Genomic DNA, 27760 nt, shown 5'->3' with positions numbered 1-27760 from the left:
AGGTCCCTTGTTATATTAAATGTATTATATTCGAATACAAAGAAACCACAAAATTAACAATTTTTTTTTGTCGCAACTCGCAATGTGATGCGACTAGGACGCACCAGGAGACTCTGCTGATTCATTTGATTAATTTGACATGTGACACTTGTATACAAAATGGCATGATGCAGTTGGTGCTGCATTTTTCCACGCCAAGTTCCGTTATGCATATCAAATTAATCAGTACAGTCTCCTGGTGCATGCTAGTACATTGCATTGCAAATAAGATACATTTTCGGGTTAAAAAAGATGCATTTTCGGGTGAAAAAGACATTCAGAGCTGGCAGAATCACACAAGACCTGGCGACTCGCTTCTGTAAGGCATCTCGCGCCACATGGTGTATTGAGGCTAGAAGTATCTGTAATGTGTGACTCTGGAAATGCAGTCTATGGCAAAACTAGCTCATAACTCACAGTAGCATGTTCTGCATATAAATATATCATATTAGGGGTGTACACCGGCCACTTTTCGTGTTTTGTGTTTTGGTTTTGGATCTGGATCTTTCTTCGTGTTTTGGATCTGGATTGGTTTTGCCAAAACCACCCTTCCGTGTTTTGGGTTCTGGGTTTTGTGTTTTGGATCTGTATTTTTTTTTTTTAAAAGCATAAAAACAGCTAAAATCACAGAATGTGTGGGTTTTTCTGCTCCTATGCTATTATTAACCTCAATAACCTTAATTTCCACTCATTTCCAGTCTATTCTGAACACCTCACACCTCACAATAGTGTTTTTATGTCCAAAAGGTTGCACCGAGGTAGCTGGATGACTATGCTAAACGACACGAGTGGGCGGCACAAACACGTGGCCCATCTAGGAGTGACACTGCAGTGGCAGACAGGATGGCAGTTTGAAAAACTAGGCCCCAAACTGTACATAATGCAAAGAAAAAAAAGAGGTGCAAGAATGGAATTGTCCTTGGGCCCTCCCACCCACCCTTATGTTGTATAAACAGGACATGCACACTTTAACAAACCAATCATTTCAGCGCCAGGGTCTGCCACACGACTGTGGCTGAAATTATTGGTTCATTTGGGCCCCCACAAAACAAGCTGGCAATTAATCTGTCCCTGCACAAACTGGCTCTACGGAGGCAAGATGTTGTCCTCATCCTCCTCATCCACCGATTCCTCACTCTCTTCAGTGTTGTGTACATCCTCATCCTCACAGAGTATTAATTCGTCCCCGCTGGAATCCACCACCACAGGTCCCTCTGTATGTTCTGGAGGCTGGTCTCCCTGGAAGAGTTGATAATTTATTTTTATGAACATCATCTTCTACACATTTTGTGGAAGCAACGTCCTACGCCTTTCGCTGACAAGGTTCCCGGCTGCACTAAACACTCTTTTAGAGTACACACTGGAGGGGGGCAAGTCAGGTAAAATAGAGCCAGTTTGTACAGGGGCCTCCAAATTCTCCAAAATGCCTCTTTTTCCTGCCAGTACAGGTACGGACTGTCTGACATGCCTACTTGGATGTTGTCACCGATGTAATCCTTTAACAGACAGACGCATGCTTGTCGCTGCTGCTTTGAGGATGCAGGTGCGGCTACAGCCCACACAATTCACAAAGACAGAAAAAAAAGAAGAATTTTTTTATTGTTTGTGGAGCGCACTTTGAGGGTTACACCACCCTTTAACAGACAGACGCACGCTTGTCGCTGCTGCTTTGAGGAAGCAGGTGCGGCTACAGGCCACACAATTCACAAAGACAGAAAAATAAGAAGAATTTTTTTATTGTTTATGGAGCGCACTTTGAGGGTTACACCACCCTTTAACAGACAGACGCACGCTTGTCGCTGCTGCTTTGAGGATGCAGGTGGAATATAGACGGGATTTGGAACCGGGGACAAACTACCTCCATCAATTGTCTAAATCCCACTGCACTAATGGCGGATACCGGACGCACGTCTAACACCAACATAGCAGTCAAGGCCTCAGTTACACATTTTGCTTCAAAATGACAGCTGTCGTACTTCATCCTCCTCGCTAGAGACTGTTGGAGGGTCAATTGTTTAGTAAAAGTAGTGGCGTTCCTACTTCCTCTCTGGGATGATGAACAACTCCCAGCAGCAGCAACAGCACTAGGAGGAAGTGGTTCTTGATCTTTCCCTATTTTATTTTTATCTGAGAAAGTTTGGTCCTCCATTTATGTTATATTGATATATACGTGCGGCTAAAGTGCACACAAACACAGAAAATATTTTTTTATTTTTGCTGGAGAGTAGTGGACTTTGTGGGTTACACCACCCTTTAAGACATGAGCCAGCCAGCTCTTTACTTATGGGACACAGGCGCACGCTTGGCGCTGCTCCTTTGTTGATGCACGTGCAGCCACAGTGCACACAATTCACAAACACAGAAAAACATTTTTTATTTTGTTTGGAGTGCCCTTTGGGGGTTACAGCACCCTTTAGCGGTCAATCCAGCCGGCCCTTTATATATGGGACACAGGCGCACGCTTGGCACTACTTTGTTGATGCACATGCGGCTACTGCGCACACAATTCACAAACACAAAAAAATGTATTTTTTATTTTGTTTGGAGTGCCCTTTAACGGACAAGCCAGCCGGCCTTTTACTTATGGGGCACAGGCGCACGCTTGGCGCTGCTCCTTTGTTGATGCACATGCAGCCACAGTGCACACAATTCACAAACACAGAAAAAATATTTTTTTTTTTGCACTGGGGGGGAGCACCCCTGATGGACAGAGCACCCCCTGGACAACACTACAGCACCCCTTTAGGACTGGGACACTGCACAGGACTTTGGAGTGGACACAGCCCCTATGGACAACTGACTGCACAACACAGTCCAGCCAGCCCCTATTGACTTTGAAGGAGTGGACACAGCCCCTATGGACAACAGCAGCACAGCGCAGCACAACACTACACTGCACTACACTGCACTACACTGCACTACACTACACTACACTACACAGCCCAGCCAGCCCTAACTCCCACCCTCCCTCTTCACTGTCCACAGCCGAGTGAGAAAATGGCGCAGACGCGGGTACCTTATATAGGATCCAAAACCCACGAGACCCGGAAGGCGGGATGATGACGTTTTGCCTCGATTTCAGATCCGAGTCAGGCGGGAAAAGTCGAGCCTGACTCGGATCGGCCTCGGATCGGGGGGGCTCGGGGGGGTTCGGATTTCAGAAATCCGAACCCGCTCACCCCTATATCATATACAATATTTTTCGATTGATTTCATTTAGTAGTATTAGTGTAGATAGCTCTGGGTGTTTTGAGACTCAGGCCTTCATTCAGAGGCGGCCGTACGGTCTACGACCGCACGGCCGCCTCAATGCTTGGCCAGTGCGCATGCCCACGAGGGAGCCGGCTCCCTCGTGCGCATGCGTGAGACCCGCTACGACCGACAGCGCCGGTCGTAGCGGGTCTCTTTCCAAAGGGGGCGAGCTGTCGATGTTGATTGACAGCTCGCCCCATTTGGAAGGCGGGCCGGGGGGGTGGCAGCCCAAATGGAGGCGTTCCCATGGGAACGCCTACCATTTGGGGGAGGCCCCACTGACATCACTAGTGATGTCAGTGGAGAGCTTCAGGCTCTGACAGAGCCAGAAGCTCTCCGGAGCTTATGACAAGTGAGACCTTACCCTAGGGTCTCGTCGTAAGCCCCGATGGTCACGATGGTCTCTGACCATCGCGACCATCAACGGAGCGGTCGTTAGAGCTGTGGGTGTTAACCCACAGCCTAACGACCGAAACAGAGGCGGGCGGTCCGGATGCAAGCGGCCGCCCAGTTTCTGAGCGACCGCTTGCATCCTCCGACCGCCTCTGAATGAGGCCCTCAGTCTTTATATTGTGGTATACAGTAACAGTAGCCAAAGCTTTGCAAGAGGATTGGTCTAGAGTGCCAATGTTTTACACAATCCCCAACATTCACAAGAGCATGGAGAAACTTCCAGGCAGGCCGATAATTTCGGCGAGAGGCTCCTTATACTATAAGTTTTTCCAATTCCTGGAAAATTTCTTACAGCCAGTGGTACAGGCTGAGGAATCCTTCTTGCAAGACACAACTTCCTGTTGATAGTCTGTTGTACACACTAGATGTATCTAGTCTGTACACAAACATCCCCCATGATGCAGGCTTGGAAGCAGTAAGGAGGTTCTTGACCAACAACAATAAGTAGAGAGGCCCTGATATTAGTCTGTTTATCCAACTACTGGAATTGACACTTAAAATAAACTATTTTCTTTTTGATAACTGTTTCTTTTTACAGTTCCTAAGATGCACGATAGGCTCGTGCATCGCACCATCGTTTGCAAACATTTTATGTTTCAAACTGAAAGAAACCTGTTTTTCAATAATTCACAGGTTGCCAGTAAAGTATACTTTTATACATGCTACATAGATGATCTCTTTAACATCTGGACTGGATCCAGGGCGGATTTTGAGAGCAGCATGGATTCCATCAACCAACAAGACCCCTATATTAAATTTACTTGGAGCGTTGATGATACAAAAATCCACTATTTAGATGTGTTGGTGTCTAAAGAAGACACTATGTTACACACTACCATCTTTAAGAAACCTACAGATCGCAACATTATTCTTAGAGCAGAAAGTCATCACCCGTCCGCTCTTAAACATGGTCTGCCATTCTTGCAATTATTGTGAGTGCATAGAATTACAGATGATCCAGGAGTGGCTGTTAAAGCAATGGATTCCATGGTGGAACAATTCAAGACCAGAGGTTACAAGGCTTCTATGCTAGCAGAAACCAAAAGGAGAGTATTGGCTATCCCCAGGGAAGATACCCTAAAGAAAAAACTCAAAGAACCACATACCAAATGGATAACATGGTGAACCAGTTAAATTCCTTAAGTCCGCATATTACCAAGTCTGCAAACGATCTCTGGCATATTGTGGCTGATGACCCGACCTTACCAGCATTGATAGGTACCTCCTTAATGCCATGCTATAAGCGCCAAAGGAATATCTGAGATTAGGTGGTGAAGACAGATGTCTCATAGTTGAAACTCCCTAAACCAGAACAACAATTGGCAAGAAAGCCAGGTGGTTATTGGTGCATTAACTGTACGACCTGCAGTTATCTTGAGGAGGGGATTTTTGTTTCCCATCCCCATTCTGGTAGACGCTACCAAATTAGACACATACCTGCTGTACCAGTAGATTTGTGGTCTATGTGATTAGATGCCCATGTGGCTTGCTTTCCATCGGTAAAACCACAAGACAATTCAAAGAGCGTATGGCGCTCCCCCGTTCCGCCATCAGGGCAGTTTTAGAGGGCAAGGAGCAGGACCAGCCTGTCGCAAGACATTTTAAAGAATTTTAACACAGACTAGCCTCTTTGAAATACAAGATCATTGATTGTGTCCCTGTGTCACAGCGTGGTGGCGACAGAGCCAAAGCCCTCCTCCGCTTGAAAGCGAAATGGATCTATACCCTTAATACAGTGACCTCATGGGGGTTAAATGAAACCTTGCCCCTCAATTGCTATCTGTAAACACGAGTGAGATTTTTTCTCACTTGCCTGGCCATTTCTTGTGAAGCACGGGTTGCTTTGGATGTTTCCAATATTAGTCTTAATACACACCAGATAGTGAGTTAATATTTGGCAGAGTTACTTATTGACATAGTCTGTCCATTATGCATTATTATTACTTATTCTGACTTTACCTTTTGTGTCCTCTGCAGCCTGCTAAGACTGTGCTTTAGTATTAAGACACATAGCCAGCCACATGGATCAGTTATCCTAGTCTGTGGTATCATACCTAGAGCCGTATTCAATTTGAGCCGAGCCGCGTTAAGTTAACGCAGCCCACTTAACGCCGACTTCGCCTGTTTTGTAGGCGTTAAAGTATCGCGGCCGTCCTGGCTTTACCCCGTATACAATTTCAAAGTACGTGTAAACGGCACCCGGCGATACTGTAACAAGCGGAAAGTACTGTCATTTTTGGGGAAATCAGCCTGTCACCCCCCAAATGATGCTCTGACATGGGGGTTCACTATGCTACCCCCCGATTTGGCTTGCTGAAGGTATTTGGTGTTTTTAAATGGGCTCAATAGCTGCTAAATAGCGTTTTTCTATACCTGATGCAGTATAGTATTTAGGAGTATATTTTCCAGAAAATAACTTATCCCAGCAAATTTGGGGTACTTGAAAATGGGGGTCAGCATATTTAAAGTTGAAAAAGTGAAGTTGAAAAAATCGTGAAAGATCCACCTGCCGCAAGCACCTGCAATGAAAAAAAAACACTTGGAGCATACTTGGGGACCCCCCCAGAGTCAATTTTGCTAGTTTTTAAGTTTGTACCCCAACATTTTTTTTTCGCCCCCTTTTTCAAAGTACATTTTTTGTTACACAGATTACCTTTGGGGGACTGTCTGAAAACTGCACGGGGGTTCCCGCAACGTTGCACCGCAAAACCCCAATTCTGCACTTTTTTCCGCCTGCCATTCATAGGCGATACTTTACCGCCTATTACATTGCATTGACTTTCCGCCTAGGCGGAAAGTCTTTCAAATTGAATACGGGGTAAAACCAAAACAGGAGATAATGACGTCATCGCTGGTAACTTAACGCGGATCCGGACTTAACGCTTCAAATTGAATATGGACCTTAGAGGTATGTACTTATTCCTACCCTTTTGTTGTTAATGTATTGCAAGTTTTCTTATTTCATGTTTTACATGCAGTGCAGCCCACCGGGAGGCCCGCGAGCAGGCATCGCTGTATGCCTCTGCCTCCGTGTAGCACTGCGCTGTCATCTGAGATTTTGCTATGGTGGTTGCCATGGGTTGAGTGGGCAATCGCTGATGTCAGTGATAGGCGCCGCCGTGCGTCTGACGTCAGTAGGTGCAGTGCCAGCAGCTTATCCTGGTATGCCTCCCTATGGACTTGTGTATGTACTACATTGGCTGAGCGCCCGGTACAGTTCTGCAGGAAGGGTGCCAGATCAGTGACTTGGTATGTGGTATACAGTAAGATACAATTGCCAAACAAATGCTGATTATGGAACTTACTTGGGAAATCCATGTTGCCTGCAGGCTACATTGGCTTCTGCGATTGTCCATGTTTCAACACATGCAAAGTACTCAGGTGGTTGATTAGGTAACTTTATTTTCACAAGACCGTTCTTTTTATTAGGCACGCCTTCTTTATTTTTTAAAGACATTTCAAATTTACCTATATTGTGGAGAAAATATGATTTTAAATTCTGATGCTAATGGTAATGAATAGCTGTACAGGTTGAGTCTCCCATATACAAATATTCTGAAATACGGAATTTTCCGAAATACGGAATATTTTTAGCATGACTGAGAAAGTGAAACCTTTGCTTTCTGGTGGTTCAGTGAACACACACTTTGTTTAAAGCACAAAATTATTAAAATACAGTATAAAATAACCTTCAGACTGTGTGTATAAGGTGTATATGAAACATAAATGAATTTCATGTATGAACATAAACTTTTTTTGATACACAAAATTATTAAAAATATTGTATAAACTGACCTGCAGGCTGTATGTATAAGGTATATATAGAACATAAATGCATTCTGTGTGTATATTGGGGTCCCATTCCCAAAACATTTCATTATGGTATGCAAATATTCCAAAATACGGAATATTCCGATATCCAAAATTCCCCTGGTCCCAAGCATTTTGGATATGAGAGACTCAACCTCCAATAGTTTAAAAAATGATTACATGACTCATGATTCATATGAGTTTCTTACAAATATTTAAGAGTCTGTCATCACTAAAAATCAAAATAAGTATACAGTATATCTCTATAATTAATAAGCAAGAAAGAGTGTCTATCTTTTTGTCCTATATGCATGACCAGAGTTTTGGACCTAGATCCACCAAATTTGGCAGGATGGTGTAGTTTGACCAGGATTAGGTTTTTGCCTAGGTTTGAACTTTGTCACGGCCACACACTGTCACACATTTCCTGAAAATGGGGCTAACTCAAGTGGAAAATGGCCGCCTGCCTGTGTGAAAGCTCCAAAAGTATCCTTTTAACCTCACAGTCTGAGCAAGTGTTAAACTTTATGACTCATGCAAGTTCATATTAAATCCAGAGTTAGTCCTTTTTGTGACCATATTTATTAGTCAGCCCTCTGTGTTTGCATGTAAGGGCATAACACAAACTTTGTGGGCTACATAGCAAGATCTTAAAAGTCCCCCCCACCCCTGCTGAGGTATAAAAACACATACATTTGCCTCCACACAGAGCCCATTCATGTTATGCCACACAGAGTCCATTCAGGTTATGCCACACAGTAGTACCCCTTATACACATTATGCCACACAGTAGTAGTGCCCCTTTATACACATTATGCCACACAGTAATGTCCCCTACACTACAAAGTAATGCCCCTTACACATTATACAACACAGTAATGCCCTTTACAGATTATGCCACATAGTAGTAGTGCCCCATATAGCACATTATTTCACACAATAGTAGTGCCCCTTACATATTACGCCCCTCCCAGCAACTGACCTCCCAGTTTCCATCCAGCAGCCTCTCGCCTCCCCCTGTGTGCCATCAGCAGCAGGCAGGTGTGGATTTGATGCCAGCCACCAGCTAATTACGGTAGGCAGCTGCAGACATGGACAGACAGCGCCAGTACAGTTTGAATCTGGCTCTGGTCGTGAGCCAATTGGAGCTCGAAGACTGGCAGCCATTCAGGAGCCATCACTGCTGATTGGTTGCCGGTCCACGAGCTCCATGTCTGCCTGCCAGCACCAGATATACAGTGCTGCCGATATGAGCGAGAGAGAGATTTTCAATAGGGAAGGACATCGAATATCGATATAAAGAATATAAATATTTGGCAAAATATTGTTTTAATACAAAAAATCTGATATATCAGTTGTATTGATGTATCAGGAAAACCTAAAGGGGGTATCAATGTAGATATAGCCTTAGAAATATAGATATAGCCTTAGAAATAATGTCAAAATTAATATTTTTTTATATTGTCAAAAAGCTAAATTTTGTCAAAAAGCAACAGAATAATCAATGACGTTCTTACCTGTACATGTATTTGAAGAAAATCTGGTACCCTGGTCATTGCATTCAGCGATCTTTAATTGACAGTAGGTCAAAAATCTTTTTCCTGTGTTTGAGCAAACCTCAAAGGTTTTATTTTTAGGACATTGGTAAGGCAGCTTACAAATGCATTTTCCATTATAACATCTCTGCCAGGGATTACAGAAGACTTTGTAACATGAATCAGAATCGTACTTTTCATCCCAACATGTGTTCTTAGAAACTGTGCCCTGTAATAGACAAAATGGCACGTCAAAAAATCTATCTAATATGTGTAACCCAGTGCCACTGACACTTATTTTTAGTATTATTGTATTATGGGTTGCATGAAATATGTTAGACTATTCTGCAAAGATGTCTCCACCCAAGCATGCACACTTGTATACCTTCCGCCAGGGGCTTGCTTGGGGAAACCATTAAGCCTTGTTGCAGAATGCCGGACATTGGTCATCACTTACCGGATCTGGCATCACTGGGGACCTGGCCGACAGCGGGGACACAGAACACACATGGCTGCGGCATCCATAGGGATGTGCGTACCATCCTATGTACAATTTAAAAGGGTAGACGCGCCAAATGTGACATCACTTTTGGCGCTGATTTTGAACTTCCAGCCTATACTAGGGGGTCTCTGAGCACAATCCAGTGCCAGAGTATAGGCTCATACCTTGCCCCGGCATTTTTGATCTGTGTTCCTAGTCTGTTCACTGTTTCTGACCTCGGCTATTCTCCTTGACCTGATTTTGTCTCATTCCTGGTACTAAGCAGCTCGGCTGGTATTGACCCGGATGGTCGACCTCTCTTTTACGTCTTCATCCCTAAGTGCTATTTCCACACACAAGTGTATACCAGCACCTGTACGAAGGGCCATAACTAGGGTGGTGCGACATGTGCCATGGGCAGGGGGCAATGTTGTCAATTTTCTGTTTATAATCATTCTCACTTGTAGCTTCGTCTTCTTTAATTCCGGCATCTCCTGGCCACCCCTATCTCCTTTCTGGCAGACTCCAACTCCATCTGGCCACCTCCCCAAGCACCTTCAGTCACATCCTCCTTTATTTAAGACACACACATTTCAAAATACTGTCATACCCAGGACTTGAACCCATCACCTCTGCAAAATGATTGTGTATCATCACTGCAGCCATTGGATTCACACTGTATTTGGCAGTGACACTTGGATAACAGTGGTACAGAGGGATTGGTACCCATTCATCATCGTATGGGACAGATTTGTCATGCACCTTCCCCATGAGGCCACTCCACTTTTCCATATTTGCACCTTATGTACCTATATGAAAAATGGGGGGGTAGGGGGGGCCAATGCTCTTTCTGGCCCATGGCGCCAAAAAAGTCTAGTTATGGCTCTGATGAAGGACTCCAGACAGAGGGCCACATCCAGCGTGCCGGGAGCAGTTAAGTCCATACCTCCTTGTGGGGGTCCCTGGTGAAAACCTCCGGCACACTAGACTCAGGAGCTCATTCAGACTCGCTAGCTAGATGCGTTCTTTCGCACCCAGCATATGCAATTCAGCTAAGTGACGGCACAGCAGGCGATCGCATGGCAAGGCATAAGCACTCCCACTATGTCTTGGCGTGCGATTACTTTGTATATGCAGATGCCCATCAGCCTGTCTTAAGATGCCCACCAGCGCAAGTCATCTCCAGGAAGTGTATGCAAGCATCGGTACATTGGGTACCATCGGAAGCGAACGCAGCGCATGAGGTTGACTATACCCTACCTCAAGCACTGCCATCACTTAAGTGTAAAAAACAGCCAGGTGACGTGTACAAAGATGCTTACTTTTAATTATGCACGCCTCTGAAACGGCGTTGATACACTCAGGCACGCCTGGTTCGCACCTTCACTCCCTCGTTTCTAGTGGCCTGCCCCTGTCACCACCCACAAACGGCTTCTCCTGTCATTCACTCTGCTGGGAAGTCTATGCGCAACGAGCGAATGCTTCCCGATCTCTAGCACTGGTTCGCGCACACGCACTGCGATGCATACGCATGCCCACAAAGCGAAAATCATCCGGCTATGAGCGAACGCATCCTAGCGATCGGGTCTGATTCAGGTACTTGGTGCTTCTGTATTGGGTCTCTGCCAATACCAAGTATGGGCAAGCACCATTGTTTGCCTGAGAATTGTGACAAGCCTAAAGTATAAGCTTATGTGATAAAAAGCTAATTACACTATATCTTCTAATGTCTTTACAAGAAGGAAAATACCGGAGATCAGATTTAAAAGTGGATGGCGTTCCCCAATAATATTACTTTGTTTTTAAAACAAAAAGTGGACATAGAAATACAATATTTATTATGCAGGATACACCAGCAATGCGAGTTCTTTTCCACTGAACACGAAGGTAAGTTAATTTATCCCTCAGATCATTAATTATATTACCGTTAATACAACTTCTAGTATAATTTTGAAGGCATGTGTGAGGCTGTCTTCAACTACATCCAATTATCGATAGAGAGATTACATTAATAACCTTAACAGCATCACACATCCAATAGCTCCTCACTTAACCACTTTAGTTTAATGTGAAACACTATATCTAACAATAGAATTACATTTCACATATAGTATATGGATCCTACATCATATAACAACCTGAAACCTACACTAATATCCCCTTAACAGTTCATACTTGGCCAATTAAACCATTCTGGCCAACACTCTTGGTAGTTGCAAACCTAGGTTTGGATTCGTCCTGGTTAGGTTGCACATCCTAGGAACATTCCCTGGATGACTTGTTGTCCATTTGAATATAGTGCTACTGTAGCTTTTGCACTATTTAACTGACAGTAACCATTAATTTGTTCCTGTGTCTACTGTATTTGTGGCATTTATTTAGATAGTAGCAATATGAAATTATATGTTTCAGGATACTTACACCATTATAGTATATCTGTTATCCCAAGGATAAGTAAGGATAGAAGGCAAAGATTTTTTCAGTAAAATTTTATGTTAGGGCTGCCGCTCCAATACACGGTTATATAGAAACATAGAATTTGACGGCAGATAAGAACCACTTGGCCCATCTAGTCTGTCCCATTTTTAAACATATTGTTACCTCAACCCTTATTGATCCTTACTTCTTCTGAAGGTTATCTTTATGTCTATCCCATGCATGTTTAAATTGCTCTACTGTCCTAGCCTCTACCACCTCTGATGAGAGGCTATTCCACTTGTCCGCTACCCTTTCTGTGAAGTCATTTTTCCTCAAGTTTCCCCTGAACCTACCACTCTCCAGTTTCAGTTTCTTTGAAGAATGTTTCCTTACTTTACCTTGTTAAAACCCTTTATATATTTGAACGTTTCTATCATGTCCCCCCTATCCCTTCTCTGCTCCAAACTATACATATTAAGATATTTTAGTCTTTCCTGGTACGTTTTGTGGTGTAGACCTTGAACCGTTTTAGTTGCCCTTCTTTGTACAGTCTCTAATGTATTAATATCCTTCTGGAGATATGGCCTCCAGAACTGAACACAGTGGCCCTCATTCAGAGCCACTCGCTATCGGCAGTACGCTCGTTCCGAGCGATGTTCGCACATCTGCGCATGCGTACGGTTTTTAGTACGCATGCGCGAACCAGTCAGTGCGGCCGAAAATCATTTGTACGCAATATAGCGAATGCCTGCTATTTTGAGTGACAGAATGAGGCGTATGTGGGTGGTAACAGGGGAAGGTGCTTGAAAACGGGGAGTGGAGATCCGATCGCAGGCGTGCTTAAAGGTCAAAACGGGCGTTTTATGGGTGTGCATAATTAATACAGCAGCGTCAATGACCACGTCACTTGGTTTTTTTAAACTCAGAACTGCTCGCAAAATAGCGGTTGAAAAAACCAACCACAAGAATAGCGAGCAGTTCTTATCCTGTTCGATGTACTCGATTAATCTAATAAATAGCGGACATGACGTATGGTGCGAGCGGCCAGGGGGCGTATTTAAGAAATAAAAGAGCGTATGTTTTGCTCGCTCGTTCAGACTTAGAGGTGTGAACAGACTGCAATGTGCGAAAGGATCATTTGCATAGCCACCACTTGTTTTTGAACGAACGAACGCAAATAGCGAACGGCTCTGAATGAGGGCCAGTATTTGAGATGAGGATGTACCAATGACCTATACAGTGGTATTATCACTTCTTTCTTTCTGCTACTGATTCCTTTCCCTATGCATCCAAGCATTTGACTTGCCTTTCTCATTGCTTTGTTACAATGCTTACCTGCCTTGAAGTCACCTGAAATAGTGACTCCTAGATCCCTTTCCTCTTCAGTAGTTTCCAGTGTAGTGCCACTGATACTATATTTAGCCTTTGGATTTTTGAGACCCAAGTGCATGATCTTGCATTTTTTGGCATTAAACTGTAGTTGCCACTTTCTTGACCATTCCACTAGTCAACCTAGATCATCAATCATTTGTTTTACCCCTCCTGGTGTGTCTACCATGTTGCATAACTTTGTGTCATCTGCAAAAAGGCATAGTTTCCCTTCAATACCATTTTCAATGTCACAAATAAAGATATTAAAAAGTACTGGTCCAAGTACAGATCCCTGAGGTACTCCACTGGTAACATTTCCCTCTTGAGACTGCACTCCGTTTACTACAACTCTCTGTTTCCTATCCTGCAGCCATGATCTTATCCATTCAACTATCTTTGTATCCAATCCCATGCTTTCCAGTTTATTTAACAGTCTGCGATGTGGAACAGTGTCAAAAGCCTTACTAAAGTCTAGATAAGCTATATCTATGGCCCCCCCTTTATCTATTTCCTTAGTCACCAAGTCAAAAAAGTCAATAAGATTTGTTTGACATGATCTCCCCCCAGTAAATCCATGCTGTTTGGGATCCTGCAAATTGCTGGATTTGAGATAATCTGTGACTCTTTCTTTTAAGAGTGCTTCCATCAATTTCCCTACTACTGATATAAGGCTCACTGGTCGGTAGTTGCTTGCCTCTTTCTTGCTTCCACTTTTGTGCAGTGGGACAACGTTTGTTCCAGTCCTCTGGAATTACTCCAGTAGCTAGTGACTGGTTGAATAATTCTGTTAATGGTGTTACCAGCACCTCTTTAAGCTCTTTTAGTATCCTTGGATGTATCCCATCTGGCCCCATTGATTTATCCACTTTCAGTTTTGAGAGTTCTGTTAGGATCTTCTCCTCTGTAAATGTGTTTGTTCCTACCTCATTTTTCTGATTACACCTGCAACTTAACTGTGGCCCCTTGCCCTTTCTTTCAGTAGTAAATACTGAACAAAAATAATTATTAAGATGATTAACTATCTCATTGTCTCCCTCAACAAGACTCCCTCTTTCTGTCTTTAGTCTTTTTATTCCACCTTTTGTTTTTCTCCTTTCGCTTATATACTTAAAAAAAGTTTTGCCCCCCTTACCCACTGACTGTGCCATTTTCTCCTCAGCTTTTGCCTTTGCACATCTGATTACTTTCTTAGCCTCATTCTGTTTTACAAGATACTCCACTTTGTCCTCATTATTTTGCGTCTGCTTGTATTTCCTAAATGCCATCTTTTTTGCTTTCACAATACTTGCTACCTCTTTCCCAAACCACACTGGCTTCCTTTTCCTTGTGGTTTTCCTAACCCTTTTGTTACAAAGGTCTGTTGCCTTTAATATCGCACTTTTTAAATTTTCCCACCTCTCCTGCACTCCTTTCAAGTTCCTCCACTCTGCCAAAGATTCTCTTACACATCTTACCATCCCTGCAAATTCGGCCTTCCTAAAATCTAACACCTTTGTTTTTGTAGGGGGTGAGTCCAGGGCCAGATTAACAATGGTGCAGATGGAGCTACAGCTCCAGGCCTAAAAATAAGAATAGGCCCATCAACATGACAGAATGATTACAAGCTGCCTAACTGGCCATAAATTTTAAGTATTTAAATAGTTTTTCTAGTCCTTCCTCCAAAAAAACAAAATTATGCCATTTTTCTATTTCTATGTAGTTAGGGAGACATTGTGGTCATAGTTTAGGGGGTGTATACTCCAAGGTGACTCTGACCACAGCCACACAGCATCGTTCACAGCTCTTCCCCTTCTCAGTATAGGCCCTTGAACATTTTCAGCTCCAGGCCCATGTGGGCCTTAATCTGGCTCTGGGTGAGTCAGTATCTGCTTTTATACTGAACCATACTGCTTGATGATCACTGGATCCCAGGTTTTCACCCACTTTTACATCAGATATTCTGTCTCTATTTGTAAGTATTAAGTCTAATATTGCGTCTTTCCGAGTGGGCTCCATCACCAATTGCTGGAGGGAGGCTCCCTGCAATGAATTCAGGATGTCCTGATAGTTTATTGTCCAATTCCTCTTCCTGACCTGGTGGTCTGTAGATCACCCCAATACGAAGAATCACTTTCTTCCCTGTTTCTATAGTCTCCCAAAGGCTAGTATTTATGCTTTCCTCGACATACATTGCTACTCCTCTTCCTATTCTTCCAATTCTGTCCTTCCTAAATAAAGTATGTCCCAGTCATGATTTTCATTGCACCATTACTCCGTAATAGCCACAATATCCAGATCATCCCTTGTCATTATTGCAAGGGATAAATACTATAAAGATTCATATGTTTCTAGTTTCAGCAGAGAATTCTGTCTGGTCATGGGCAATACTGGGATTCGCATGATTTTTTTGCGACCAAAATCACAGATTTGCTAAGCAACTTTCCTGTATATTTTGATTAGATGGTAATACTGCTTGTGTTATATCGTGTGCGAGTTCTGTCGTATTGGCCCCTTCTCAATAGACTCTGCCAAAGCACTGCACAGATCTGTCAGTTCTGTAGAGTGCTTTTGTGTGTACAGCAGGGCCGGTTCTCCCGTTACGCATGGTACACAGCTGAGTAAGGCGCCACATAGTGAAGGGCGCCTCAGCTGCGTACCATGCGAGCCGCGGTGCAGACTGTGTCTCTGTGACACAGTTGCACCGCGTGTGTAGCGCTGACCGGACAAAGTTCAGTCAGCGCTACATGGCACAAACACACAGCCACCGGCGCCGGCAGCTGTGTGTTTGCTTTAGCAGTTGATGAGAGTCTGACAGACTCTCATCGGCTGCTGCTCCCACTGCCAGAGCCGGACATCTTCCGGCTCCCACAGTGGGTAATGGGAGTGATGTCATGACGTGACGTCACTCCCATAATGCAAAGCGGCGGACGGAGGAGCTGATATCGGCGGCGGGACCAGGAGCGGGTTTCAGGTAAGTGTTTTTTTTTATTTTTATTACGTCTCTACTGGGTGGTGGGGGGGAGGTGGATTACTACTTGGGGCACTACAAGGGGGGACTACTACTGGGGGCACCACAAGGGGGGCTACTACAGGGAGCACTACAGGGGGGCTACTAGTGGGGGCACTACAAAGGGGGGCGAATACTACAGGGGGGGATTACTACTGTGGCAACTACAGGGGGAATACTACTGGGGGCACTACAGGGTGGGAATACTACTGGGGGCACTACAGGGAGGGAATACTACTGGGGGGACTACAGGGAGGGAATACTACTGGGGGCACTACAGGGAGGGAATACTACTGGGGGCACTACAGGGAGGGAATACTACTTGGGGCACTACTGGGGGCACTACAGGGGGGGAAACACTATTGGGGGCACTACAAGGGGGGGATTACTACTGGGGGCACTACAAGAGGGGGGACTACTACTAAGGGCACTACAAGGGGGGGCACCACTACTGGGGGCACTATATAAAGGGCACTGCATAGGGGGTACCACTACTTGGGGCACTTAATAGGGAGTGAGTACTACTGGGGCACAAGGGGCACTGCACAGGGGGGACCACTACCGGGGGCACTGTAAAAGGGGCACTGCATAGGGGGGGGCGCCAAAAAATGTACTCGCTTACCTAAAAATTTGGGCTAGGGCCGGCCCTGGTGTACAGTGTAAATAAATGGTTCAAAAGTTTAAGAAATTCGGCGTGCCCCCCCTTCCCTCCCAAGCATAACCAGCCTTGGACCTCTGAGCCCATTCTGGTACTGGAAAATTTGGGGAGAAATGGCATGGGGTTCCCTCGTATTTCCATTAACCAGCACCGGGCTCAACCAGTCAGGTGGTAATGCCATAGCAGGTGGACACACATCACAGGGTCCCCCTTGCCAAAGCATTAACCATCCTCAAACTGGTCACACCAGCCCTGGGATATCTCGGAAAGTGGGGCTGCTCCCAAAAAGGGGTCCCCAGTCCGGAGGATACCTAAGGACTGAGGTGAAGCCCGGGGCTATTCCATGCACACCTGGTGAAGGCAGGTGTAGGGTTAATTTGTGTAAAATAGTAATTAATATTGTTCATTACAGTGGGATTACAGGCCCCAGCAAGCTTGCCCCGCATGGCGGTTCTTGGAGAACCACAAGTGCCACCATACCTGGACACTAAGGGCGGAATTCTATTGATTTCGCGGCCTGCATCTCCCGTCTAAAGTGACAGGAGATCGTGGGCCGCTATGCAATTGTGCAAGCTTTTCACGCTGATCGCGCCCATAGAGGTCAGGTTTAGCCGCGTAAAGCAGCTAAACCCGACCAAAGTGCTGGGCGCGATCGCGAAAAGTGATGTTTGGGCGCCCAAACATGTCACTTTTCGCACATTTCAGCTCTCATCCCCCAGGGGCTGCGAGCTGAAATGTAGCGCTTGGCAGCTGATCGCGCCCGACAGGAGCAAGAATAGCTTAGCTCCGTCGGGCGCGATAGGGGGCTGGAAAGAATTGAATTCCGCCGTAAGTGCCCGCTGGCACCTGTACTTCCATTGTGAAGAAAATATTTTAAAAAAGACAAGACTCACACACCGAATGATTTAACCCTTTATTATACACTCACACTATATATTGTACTTTACAGTGCTTGCTGACAGTTCCCCCATGTGGATTCCTGCACCTTAGCGCTGACTGGCTAAACTAAGACCTCTCTAAGCCAATCAGTAGGTGCTGCCATAGCAACCGCCTGCTGATTGGCTGACTCTTCTGCCATTCAGCGCTAAGGTGCAGGAAACCACACAGGAGTGTCATAAATACAGTATACAGTGCTTGCATGTTTGTGGGATCAAGAAAGAGGTTTGATTCTTCTTGCCAAGCCCAATGGATGGATACCTGGAGAAGGCGACCGACCAGCACCATGAAGTAGGTAAGTATGTAGTGTGAGTGTGTGTGTCTTGTCTCACACACACAAACGCACACACAGGCAGCACTGAACTTAGTGGAGGAGGTGTGGAGATGGATGTTACCCCTCACTCTTCACAGTGGGTCTGATTCAGAGATGGACGCAAATAATGTCAAGACTGCGTCTTTGCATGCAGCCGCTGTGTGCGAATATGCAAATGTTGCAGCCGCATAGATATGTATTGACAATCCCACGGGAGCATCGCAAAACCAACCGTTTGCATACAAAGACTCAGCATCGGGAGCAGATCAGTTGATTATGGTGGAGGTTCTAAGCAACTCTATGGTTACTCAGGATGGTCGATGGAACTGAGATGCCGTACATTTCACAACTGCATACAGGATCACACTGAAAATGGTTGCGACATACCTGCGTTTGAGTCGCCTCCCCCCATTGCCGCCCACAAACTGTCCCTGCCTGTCAATTACTTTGTGAATAAAACCTTTCTATGACCACTACCACAAAAATATTGCGGTACACGCACAGTATATACAGTATAAAATACATCCACCATTTGCATAAACATCAGAATTGCATCCATCTGAGTCAGGCCCAGTGTAAATAATGAAAAAGAGGTGTGGCCACACGGAAAGCAATGCAGAGCAGGGGGGAGCAGGGGGAGTGTCAACCTAGTCTCTGTGAATTTGCAGCACAGCAGTGCTAAGTTCCGCACTGCTCTCAACACCAGAGTCTTCTATGCATGTGCCAGTGTCATTTGTTCAAAGGAGGTGGCACTTCAAAATTTGCACATGGACGTCCTCCTGTGTAAAAACCTCCCTGTTGTAAGCTCTAGTGGAGCAGAAAGTGATGTGAATATGTATATGTATACAGTCAGGTCCATAAATATTGGGACATTGACAGAATTTTCATATTTTGGCCTCTATTCACCACCACAATGGTTTTGAAATGAAATAAACAAGATGTGCTTTAACTGCAGACTTTCAGATTTCATTTGAGGGTAATTACATCCAAATCGGGTGAACGGTGTAGGAATTACAACAGTTTCAATATGTGCCTCCCACTTTTTAAGGGGCCAAAAGTAATGGGACTATCAACTCAAAAGCTATTTCATGGACAGGTGTGGGCTATTCCCTCGTTATTTCATTATCAATTAAGCAGGTAAAAGGTCTGGAGTTGATTCTAGGTGTGACATTTGCATTTGGAATCAATATGAGATCCAAAGAGCTGTCACTATCAGTGAAGCAAGCCATCATTAGGCTGAAAAATCAAAACAAACCCATCAGAGAGATAGCAAAAACATTAGGTGTGGCCAAATCAACTGCTTGGAACATTCTTAAAAATAAAGAACGCACCGGAGAGCTCAGCAACACCAAAAGACCCGGAAGACCACGGAAAACAACTGTGTGGATGACAGAAGAATTATTTCCCTGGTGAAGAAAAACCCCTTCACAACAGTTGGCCAAATCAAGAACACTCTCCAGGAGGTAGATGTATACGTGTCAAAGTCAACAATCAAGAGAAGACTTCACAAGAGTGAATATAGAGGGTTCACCTAAAGATGTAAACCATTGGTGAGCCACAAAAACAGGAAGACAAGATTAGAGTTTGCCAAACAACATCTAAAAAAGCCATTACAGTTCTGGAACAACATCCTATTGACAGATGAGACAAATATCAACTTGTACCAGAGTGATGGGAAGAGAAGAGAAGGAAAGGAACTGATCCAAAACATACCACCTCATTAGTGAAGCATGGTGGGGGTAGTGTCATGGCATGGGCATGTATGGCTGCCAATGGAACTGGTTCCCTTGTATTTATTGATGATGTGACTATGACAAAAGCAGCAGAATGAATTCTGAAGTGTTTCGGACAATATTATATGCTCATATTCAGTCAAATTCTTCAGAACTCATTGGACAGCGCTTCACAGTGCAGATGGACAATGACCCGAAGCATACTGCAAAAACAAACAAAGAGTTTTTTAAGGCTAAAAAGTGTAATGTTATGCAATGGCCAAGTCAATCCTCTGACTTGAATCCGATTGAGCATGCATTTCACTTGATGAAGACAAAACTGAAGGGAAAATGCCCCAAGAACAAGCAAGAACTGAAGACATTTGCAGTAGAGGCCTGGCAGAGCATCACCAGGGATGAAACCCAGCGTCTGGTAATGTCTATGCATTCCAGACTTCAGGCTGTAATTGCCTGCAAAGGATTTGCAACAAAGTATTAAAAAGTGAAAGTTAGATTTAGGATTGTTTAGTTTGTCCCATTACTTTTGGCCCCTTAAAAAGTGGGAGGCACATATAGAAACCGTTGTAATTCCTACACCGTTCACCTGATTTGGATGTAATTACCCTCAAATGAAATCTGAAAGTCTGCAGTTAAATCACATCTTGTTTGTTTCATTTCAAAGCCATTGTGGTGGTGAATAGAGGACAAAATATGAAAATTCTGTCAATGTCCCAATATTTATGGACCTGACTGTAGATTCTTTGAACAGTGCTGCGTACTCAGGGCCGGCCTTGACCAATGTGATGCCATAGGCAAGATTAGCTGGTGCTCTCCAAGAAAGAGATGGGTGAGATTTTAGCTGGAACACCTTAAATTGCAGCCAATCCCACCACCGAACAGATATGGACGCAATGCCGATATTTCCGCAGATTGAGGGATTTTTAACCATTGTGCATATGTGTAAGCCACACTGCGCATGTGTAGTGAATGATTTGCGATTACGCTCGCACAGAGAATTAGCTCGCAAAGTGAGTGACAGGTAGTCAGCGCTGGGGGAGGTAACAGGGGGTGGTTAGAGAAACGCGGGCATGCCAGGACTGTTTACACAGTTTTCTGGGTGTCCATAAATTAGCCACTGTGTTCTTGCTCGCAGCAGGAGAGCTCTCTCTGTGTCTGGAGATGGGCTATGTCTGTGACAGCTTAAACTTAGTCAGAAGGCTGATGGATACCTGATTTGCATTTGATATCTCCGGTTTTCTGCACGAGCGGCGGATATGAGATACTTTCATTGGGTGTCTCTAAGCAATGGATGACAAATGGCTAATTAGCATATTTTCGTAATTGCTTATCCATGCAAATACATTTTCATTCACATGAGAATGTATTTGCATTCTCATGTGAATCAGGCCCATTGTGTTCATACGCTCACACATGTATGTATAAGCCCAGATCATTCAGATCAATTCAATGATTTAAAACAAACTTTCCTGTTAGCAGCAAATAATAAATGCTAAATATTAATAAATGCAGAATATTAACTTTATCATAAATATACACTGATCTGCATGTGCATCATTTACCTGGGGCACTAGAATGCACTACGGGAAGAGAGCAAGCTGTAGAAGGCAGTGAGATGATCTGGGCAATGTTCTGCTGGGAAACCTGTAGTCCTGGCATTCATATGGATCTTAATTTGACAGATTTCTACAGATGTGTCCTCTAACATCTATCCTCAATACGCAGCGCGACATGTGTGGTGTGAGTGAGCCGCCAGATCCTGTGCAACTGTGCAAGCGTTGGGGCTTTTTTTTAAAGAAAATATGACTAGGACACACAAGGAGACAGTGCTGATTAATTTAATATGCAACACTTGTATGTCTGTGTGTGACTGAGTTGCACACAGATATACAAGTGTCACATACCAAATGAATCAGCACTGTCTCCTGGTGCATCCTAGTTGCATCGCATTGCGACTTAGATACATTTTCAATAAAAAAGACGCAATAAATACTACCGGCGCTAGCATAGTCTCAGGGGACCTGGTGCTCTGCAAAGATGTGTGAGGACAAATCTGTACCTAAACATTGTTGCAGATCAAGAATACTCCCTCATACCCCTTCATGTTAACAGTATTCACTGATGGCAGTGGCCTCTTTCGGCAGGATAATGCGCCCTGCCACACTGCAAACATTGTTCAGGAATAGCTTGAGGACAGTGGCTTAACTATAAAGAATGCTATGGGGCCCAGTGGTTTAGGGGTCTTGCCAGCCCAGCAAGTGTTCCCCTACATCCTCTGTAGCACGGCCCAGCCAAGTTGCTAGTGCAACTGGGAATGCTGGTATCTGAAGCGATCAGAGACTAAAGACTCCTTTGATCTCTTCAGAGGCCAGCGTTCCCAGTAATGCAGCAGTGTGCGGATGAGAGGAGCCTGCGCCTGCTGCTGGATCTTGTCAGATCCAGCCAGCGGCATCTACACGGGGAGTTGACAGCGTGGAATGGAGCGTGAAGAGATGTAAGTACTGCACAGGGGTGGGGAGTCACAGCATAAGGAGCTTCACTGAGGGCACAGCATTAGGGGCACTACTAGGGGCTTTACTGGGGGCACTGCATAATGGGCACTACTGGGGGCACTGCATAATGGGCACTACTGGGGGCAGTGCATTAGGGGATTTAATACAGGGGGCACTGCATAAGGGGCTATAATATAGGGGCATTGCATAATGAGCAAAACTACAGGGGACATTGCATAATGGGCACAACTACAGGAGGTACTGCATAATGGGCACAACTACAGGAGGTACTGCATAATGGGCACAACTACAGAGGGCATTGTATAATGGGCACTGCATAAGGGGCACAACTACAGGGGGTATTGCATAATGAGCACAGCTACAGGGGCACTGTATAGGTAGACCTATGGGGGAAATTTTGCTATGGGGCCCCCATACCTCTAGTTACACCCCTGCTTGAGGAACATGAAAAGTAGTTCAAGGTGTTGACATTGCCTCCAAATTCCCCAGATCTCAATTCGATTGAGTATCTGTGGGATGTGCTGGAAAAACAAGTGTGAGCCATGAGGGCTCCACCACGCAACCAGGACATAAAGGATCTGCTCCTGACAACTTGGTGCCAGAATCCACAGGGCGCCTTCAGAGGTCTTGTGGAGTCCATACCTCAATGGTTCAAAGCTGTTTTGGCAGCGCGATGGCACCTATTAGGCAGGTGACTTTAATGTTATGGCTGATCAGTGTTCGTGTTTTTTGTGTGCACAATGACCCCGAACCAAAATTAAACGTGTTTGCAAAATAGTTACATTTTCTAAGAAACTAACTTACTCCCAGCCACTTAAACTTACAGAAGTAATGCTTCTGTAACACCACAGTCAGTCTCCCTCTCCAGTCCTCTGACTCTTTTGGCCAGGCCACACACACCACCTCTGCGGTTCAGTTTGCTCTCTGTTATCACACACTGACCAGTCCACACAACGAGGGACTGATTCAGAGGTGGATGCAATACTGATGTTTGCGCAGTTGAGCAATTTTTTTGCTACGACACGTGCAAAAAGTAATGAAAACCTAAATGCAAACACAGAGCCGCAGCCGCAGAGGCCATGTTCAGAGCAATTTCAGAAGGAGACACTGCGCCAGCTATAGACTGGTGCAAGTGTTTATGGTGAACACGATGTTTGAGTGTTTGGAACCACCAGCAGAGCTGCACCATAAATGGGCAGAATCAGTGTTTTAGCAGAGTTTGGCGCATACTAGTACACCAGAGGAAGGCTGAGACTTGTATTTGCACATTTTCACCACTGCAACTGTGCATAAAGTCACAGTGGTGGAAACATTAGTGTCCACCACTGAATCAGGCCCTCAGAGAGTGAGTTGAAAATTGTATCAATTACAATTCAGGAAGAGGATGCTAATGTGCATGACTGCTAATTTTTCCGTATTCACAACTGCGGTAATATGCAAATGCTAGTTTCAACCAACCCCTTGTGTATTACCGTGCAATGGATTGTTCAGGCTCTGAGACATCCACTGTCAATGCTCGTGGACAGTACAACTCAGCCGGTGGTTGTAAACACTGCACCATCAGCGCACTATCGACAATCACAATACCTTATGACTGGCACAGTGGCCCTGATTCAGAGACGGACACTCTGAATCTGGGCGTTTTTTTTTTTGTGCGGCCTCCTGGCGGTTCGCATAGCTGTGGGTGCCCCTGAACCATATTATGGCTGCAGATGACAGTACGGAGGTAAACCTTGCCTAACTTTATGAATGTTTTATGTGAATACTTTTTTTTATGGCGAGTCAAGTTTGCTAGATTTTAACTTTGTCCCCCAACTTTACCTTTGGGGGACTGTCTGAAGGCTGCAGGGGGGTTCCTGCAACGTTGCACCCCAAAACCCCAATTCTGTACTTTTTTCCACCTGCTATTCATAGGCGAAACTTTTTTGCCTGGTACATTGCATTGACTTTCCGCCTAGGCGGAAAGTCTTTCAAATTGAATACAAGGTAAAAGCAAAACAGGTGAAAATAACGTCATCGGCAAAAAGTTTTCGCCAAAAACACTCGAAAATGGCTTTTCACTCCAAATTGAATACGGGCCATAGTGTTTGTCCAGAGGACTCACATGTTGTAACCCCTAACACACTGAACATAGAACCAATGCTAATGATAGTTCTGCAAAAGGCTTAGATCAGAGGTTCCCAAACTCGTTCCTCGAGGCACCCTAACATTATAGTACCTCAGTCAAGAAATGGTGTATGTCGACATTTTACATGTGGAAATTCTAAATTTTGACATTGTGACCAGATACACTATGGTGTATCAATAATGGGTGCAGGTCGTGCGGTGCACATGGGCCCCTGGGTCCAGGGGGACACATACACATACCCTGCACCCATATATAGTTATACTTACCTGCTCTGCCAGTGGTGCAGAGGTCATTTTCCTGGAGATTTATGCATGTGCAGTAGAGATGTCCACGGGAATAAGGAGTGGGTGCCATTTTCCCAGGGAGACCTGTGCATGTGCAGTAGAATCTAGTACCAAGTCAAGTGCTGCCAGAGAGTAGGGGGCCCACACGGAGTCTGCACACAGGCCCTCACAGGGGCGTTTTAAGAGAGGAGGGGGCCCGTGTGCAGCCTCCATTTGGGCCCCTTACTCTTTGTTGGCCAGAATCTACTGCGCATGTGCGCGTCTCTGGGACGCCTTTCACCCGGAGACATCTTTTCTGCGCATGCCACCATTTTCCCTGTGGTTTATTGCTGCTCTTCAGCAAAGGTAAGTATAACTAAATATTGGTGCTGTACACCCTACAGCCATTATAAATATATCCCCTGGGCCCTCTCCTCTCTTAAACCGGCCCTGCGGATACCTCAATGTGAATATATAATGATCAACAACTGGATTACATTGTTTTAACACTACTATATTTTATATGACATTCATTATACTAGTTCTTCTGGGTCTATACAGGGAATTGAACTCACTGGGAGAAATACGATTAGCTGCGCCGGACAATACAATCAGCGATATTTAGCCCGCGTGTTAAACCACAGAAGTGCACTTTTCCTCTCAGTTTCAGGAACTGCAAGGAAAAGTCAGTGAGAAAAGGCCCCAATTGGGGTTTACAACCCTTTGATTCCGCATTTTACGTGAAATTAATGGGGTAGCTCGCGTTAACCCCTAGTTCACCACACGGGCAAAATGATATTTAATTAAATGGCATTTCCCTGTTCGGTGCAATCAGTTATTTGCAGGGCATATCACGTGACTATTTGAATTCCCCCATTGTATCATCTGACAAGATTTGTCACTTAAGTGCTACAATTTTCACTTTCAGATTTTATATTTTTACAGCTAGATAAATGAAGAGTGAGTGAAATATGATGATTATCAGTAATTTGTTAGAATTGTTATATATTGCCAGATACCTTACTTAGACATGCTGTGCTCTATAGGGAGAAAAGGCAGGTTCTGAGCGTCTCCTACAAGCTTTGCACGGGTCGTACTTGCATCAAAAATATCTGACACCACAAATTTGCTTATACATTAAATTGAACAATATTTTGTTTGAGATATGAAATATGTTTTTGGGTAATTTTAGGAGTACAATATACTTGATGAACATTTTGTTGACTTCTGTCTTGTTGACTCATGAATTCTGTTAAATAATTACAGTTGGCAAACATGAACTCAGATAGCCTACAGTAGTTTACAGTCATTTACAAGAAACACAGGGTTCTCATCTATTTACCTGAGATTGCAGTAAGATATGTCACAATCCTGATACTTGTGTATTTAGCTACACAAATATTTAGTTGTAAATATATAGGGGTCTATTTACTAAGCAGTGTTAAGAGACAGAGGGCCTGATTCAGAGCCGGACACTCTGACAAGAGCGCTCGTTCTGAATCAGGGCCCTCCTACCTAATATTGGAGCGGCCTCCTGGCCGCTCGCATAGCTGTGGGTGACCACCCACAGCTTATGCGAGCGGCCAAAAAGATGGTCGCGATGGTCAAGACCATCGCGTCCATCGGGCTTGCAACAAGACCCTGCGGTAGGGTCTCGCTGCCGCAAGCCCAGGAGTGCTTTTGGCTCTATCACAGCCAAAAGCACTCCGACTGACATCACTAGTGATGTCAGTGGGGCCGGCCCCAGACGGTAGGCGTTCCCATGGGAACGCCTCCGTCTGGGCAGCCACGCCCCTGGCACGCCCACCAAAGGGAGCGTGCTGTCACTCACCATCGACAGCACGCCCCCTTTGGTGCGAGACCCATAGCGACGGCTTGGCCATCGCTATTCGGGTCTCGCGCATGCGCACGACGGAGCTCCCTCCATCGTGCGCATGCGCACTAGGACACCATCGACCCGCTTGCGAGTGCTCAGCGCTCGCGAGTGGGTCTGAATCAGGCCCAGAGTGAAAAGTGAAAACACAGCCTGTAAGATGGCAGTTAGGAGCTGATTGGCTGGCACCTTATCACTTTCCACTCTGTCTCCTAATACTGCTTAGTAAATAGACCCCTTAATACTAAAACATAACAAAAGTTATGCAGGTTTATTTAGTATTCATTGTGCAGAATAGTTTTCTTAACCACTCATTTTTTTTCCAAAAACCGCTCAGAAATTGTAATTTTTTATCATTGAATTAAGGGCCTGATTCAGAGCCGCTCGTAAGCGGCCGCTCGTTCGCTCTGAGCGATGTTCGCACAACTGCGCATGCGTATGGGTTGTAATGCGCATGCGCCAACCAGTCATTGCGGTTGGAAATCGTGCGCTCGCAAAACAGCGAGGGCCTGCTAATTTGAGTGACAGAATGAGGCGTTTGTGGGTGGTAACAGGGGAAGGTACTTGAAAACGGGGAGTGGAGATCCGAACGCAGGCGTGACAAACGGTCAAAACGGGCGTTTAATGGATGTGCATAATTAACAAAGCAGTGTCATCGACCACGTCACTTGGTTGTCTTTTAGCCTGAACTGCTCGCAGTGATTGCGGTAAGTAAAACCTACCACAAGCACTGCGAGCAGTTCAGACGCCTTTCGATGTACTCAATTAATCTAATAAATAGCGGAGATGACGTATGATGCGAACGGCCAATGGGCGTCTTTATAAATTTGCGAGCTCATGTTTCGTTCGCTCGCTCAGACATAGAGGCGTCAACACACCGCAAAGAGCGAGCGCTCTATTTAAATAGCCGGCCCCTTTTTCTGAATGACCGTTTGCAAACAGCGTCCGGCTCTGAATCAGGCCCTAAGTCAAAAACATCTGTTTAAAACTTATCCAACAAG

At 44.9% G+C, this 27760-nt stretch overlaps 1 protein-coding gene across 1 annotated transcript in view; it reads right to left on the bottom strand.

The window, feature by feature from the left end:
• The window catches only part of CFI (complement factor I), a 79690-nt gene extending 54774 nt beyond the window's left edge, over positions 1–24916 (bottom strand). The window contains exons 1-3 of the mRNA XM_088456387.1: positions 24890–24916; positions 9072–9318; positions 7050–7212 (exon numbers count right to left, since the gene is read on the bottom strand). Of these exons, the coding sequence (XP_088312513.1) occupies positions 7050–7212; positions 9072–9318; positions 24890–24916 (437 nt within the window). The remainder of the gene's footprint in view (positions 1–7049; positions 7213–9071; positions 9319–24889) is intronic.
• Between the last annotated feature and the right edge of the window lie 2844 nt (positions 24917–27760).

This window comes from Taudactylus pleione, unplaced genomic scaffold, assembly GCF_031769625.1.
Source record: "Taudactylus pleione unplaced genomic scaffold, aTauple2 ptg000703l, whole genome shotgun sequence".
Classification (NCBI taxonomy): Eukaryota; Metazoa; Chordata; class Amphibia; order Anura; family Myobatrachidae; genus Taudactylus; species Taudactylus pleione.
Note: the sequence above shows the minus strand (reverse complement) of the source record. Positions and strands in the feature narration are given on the sequence as shown.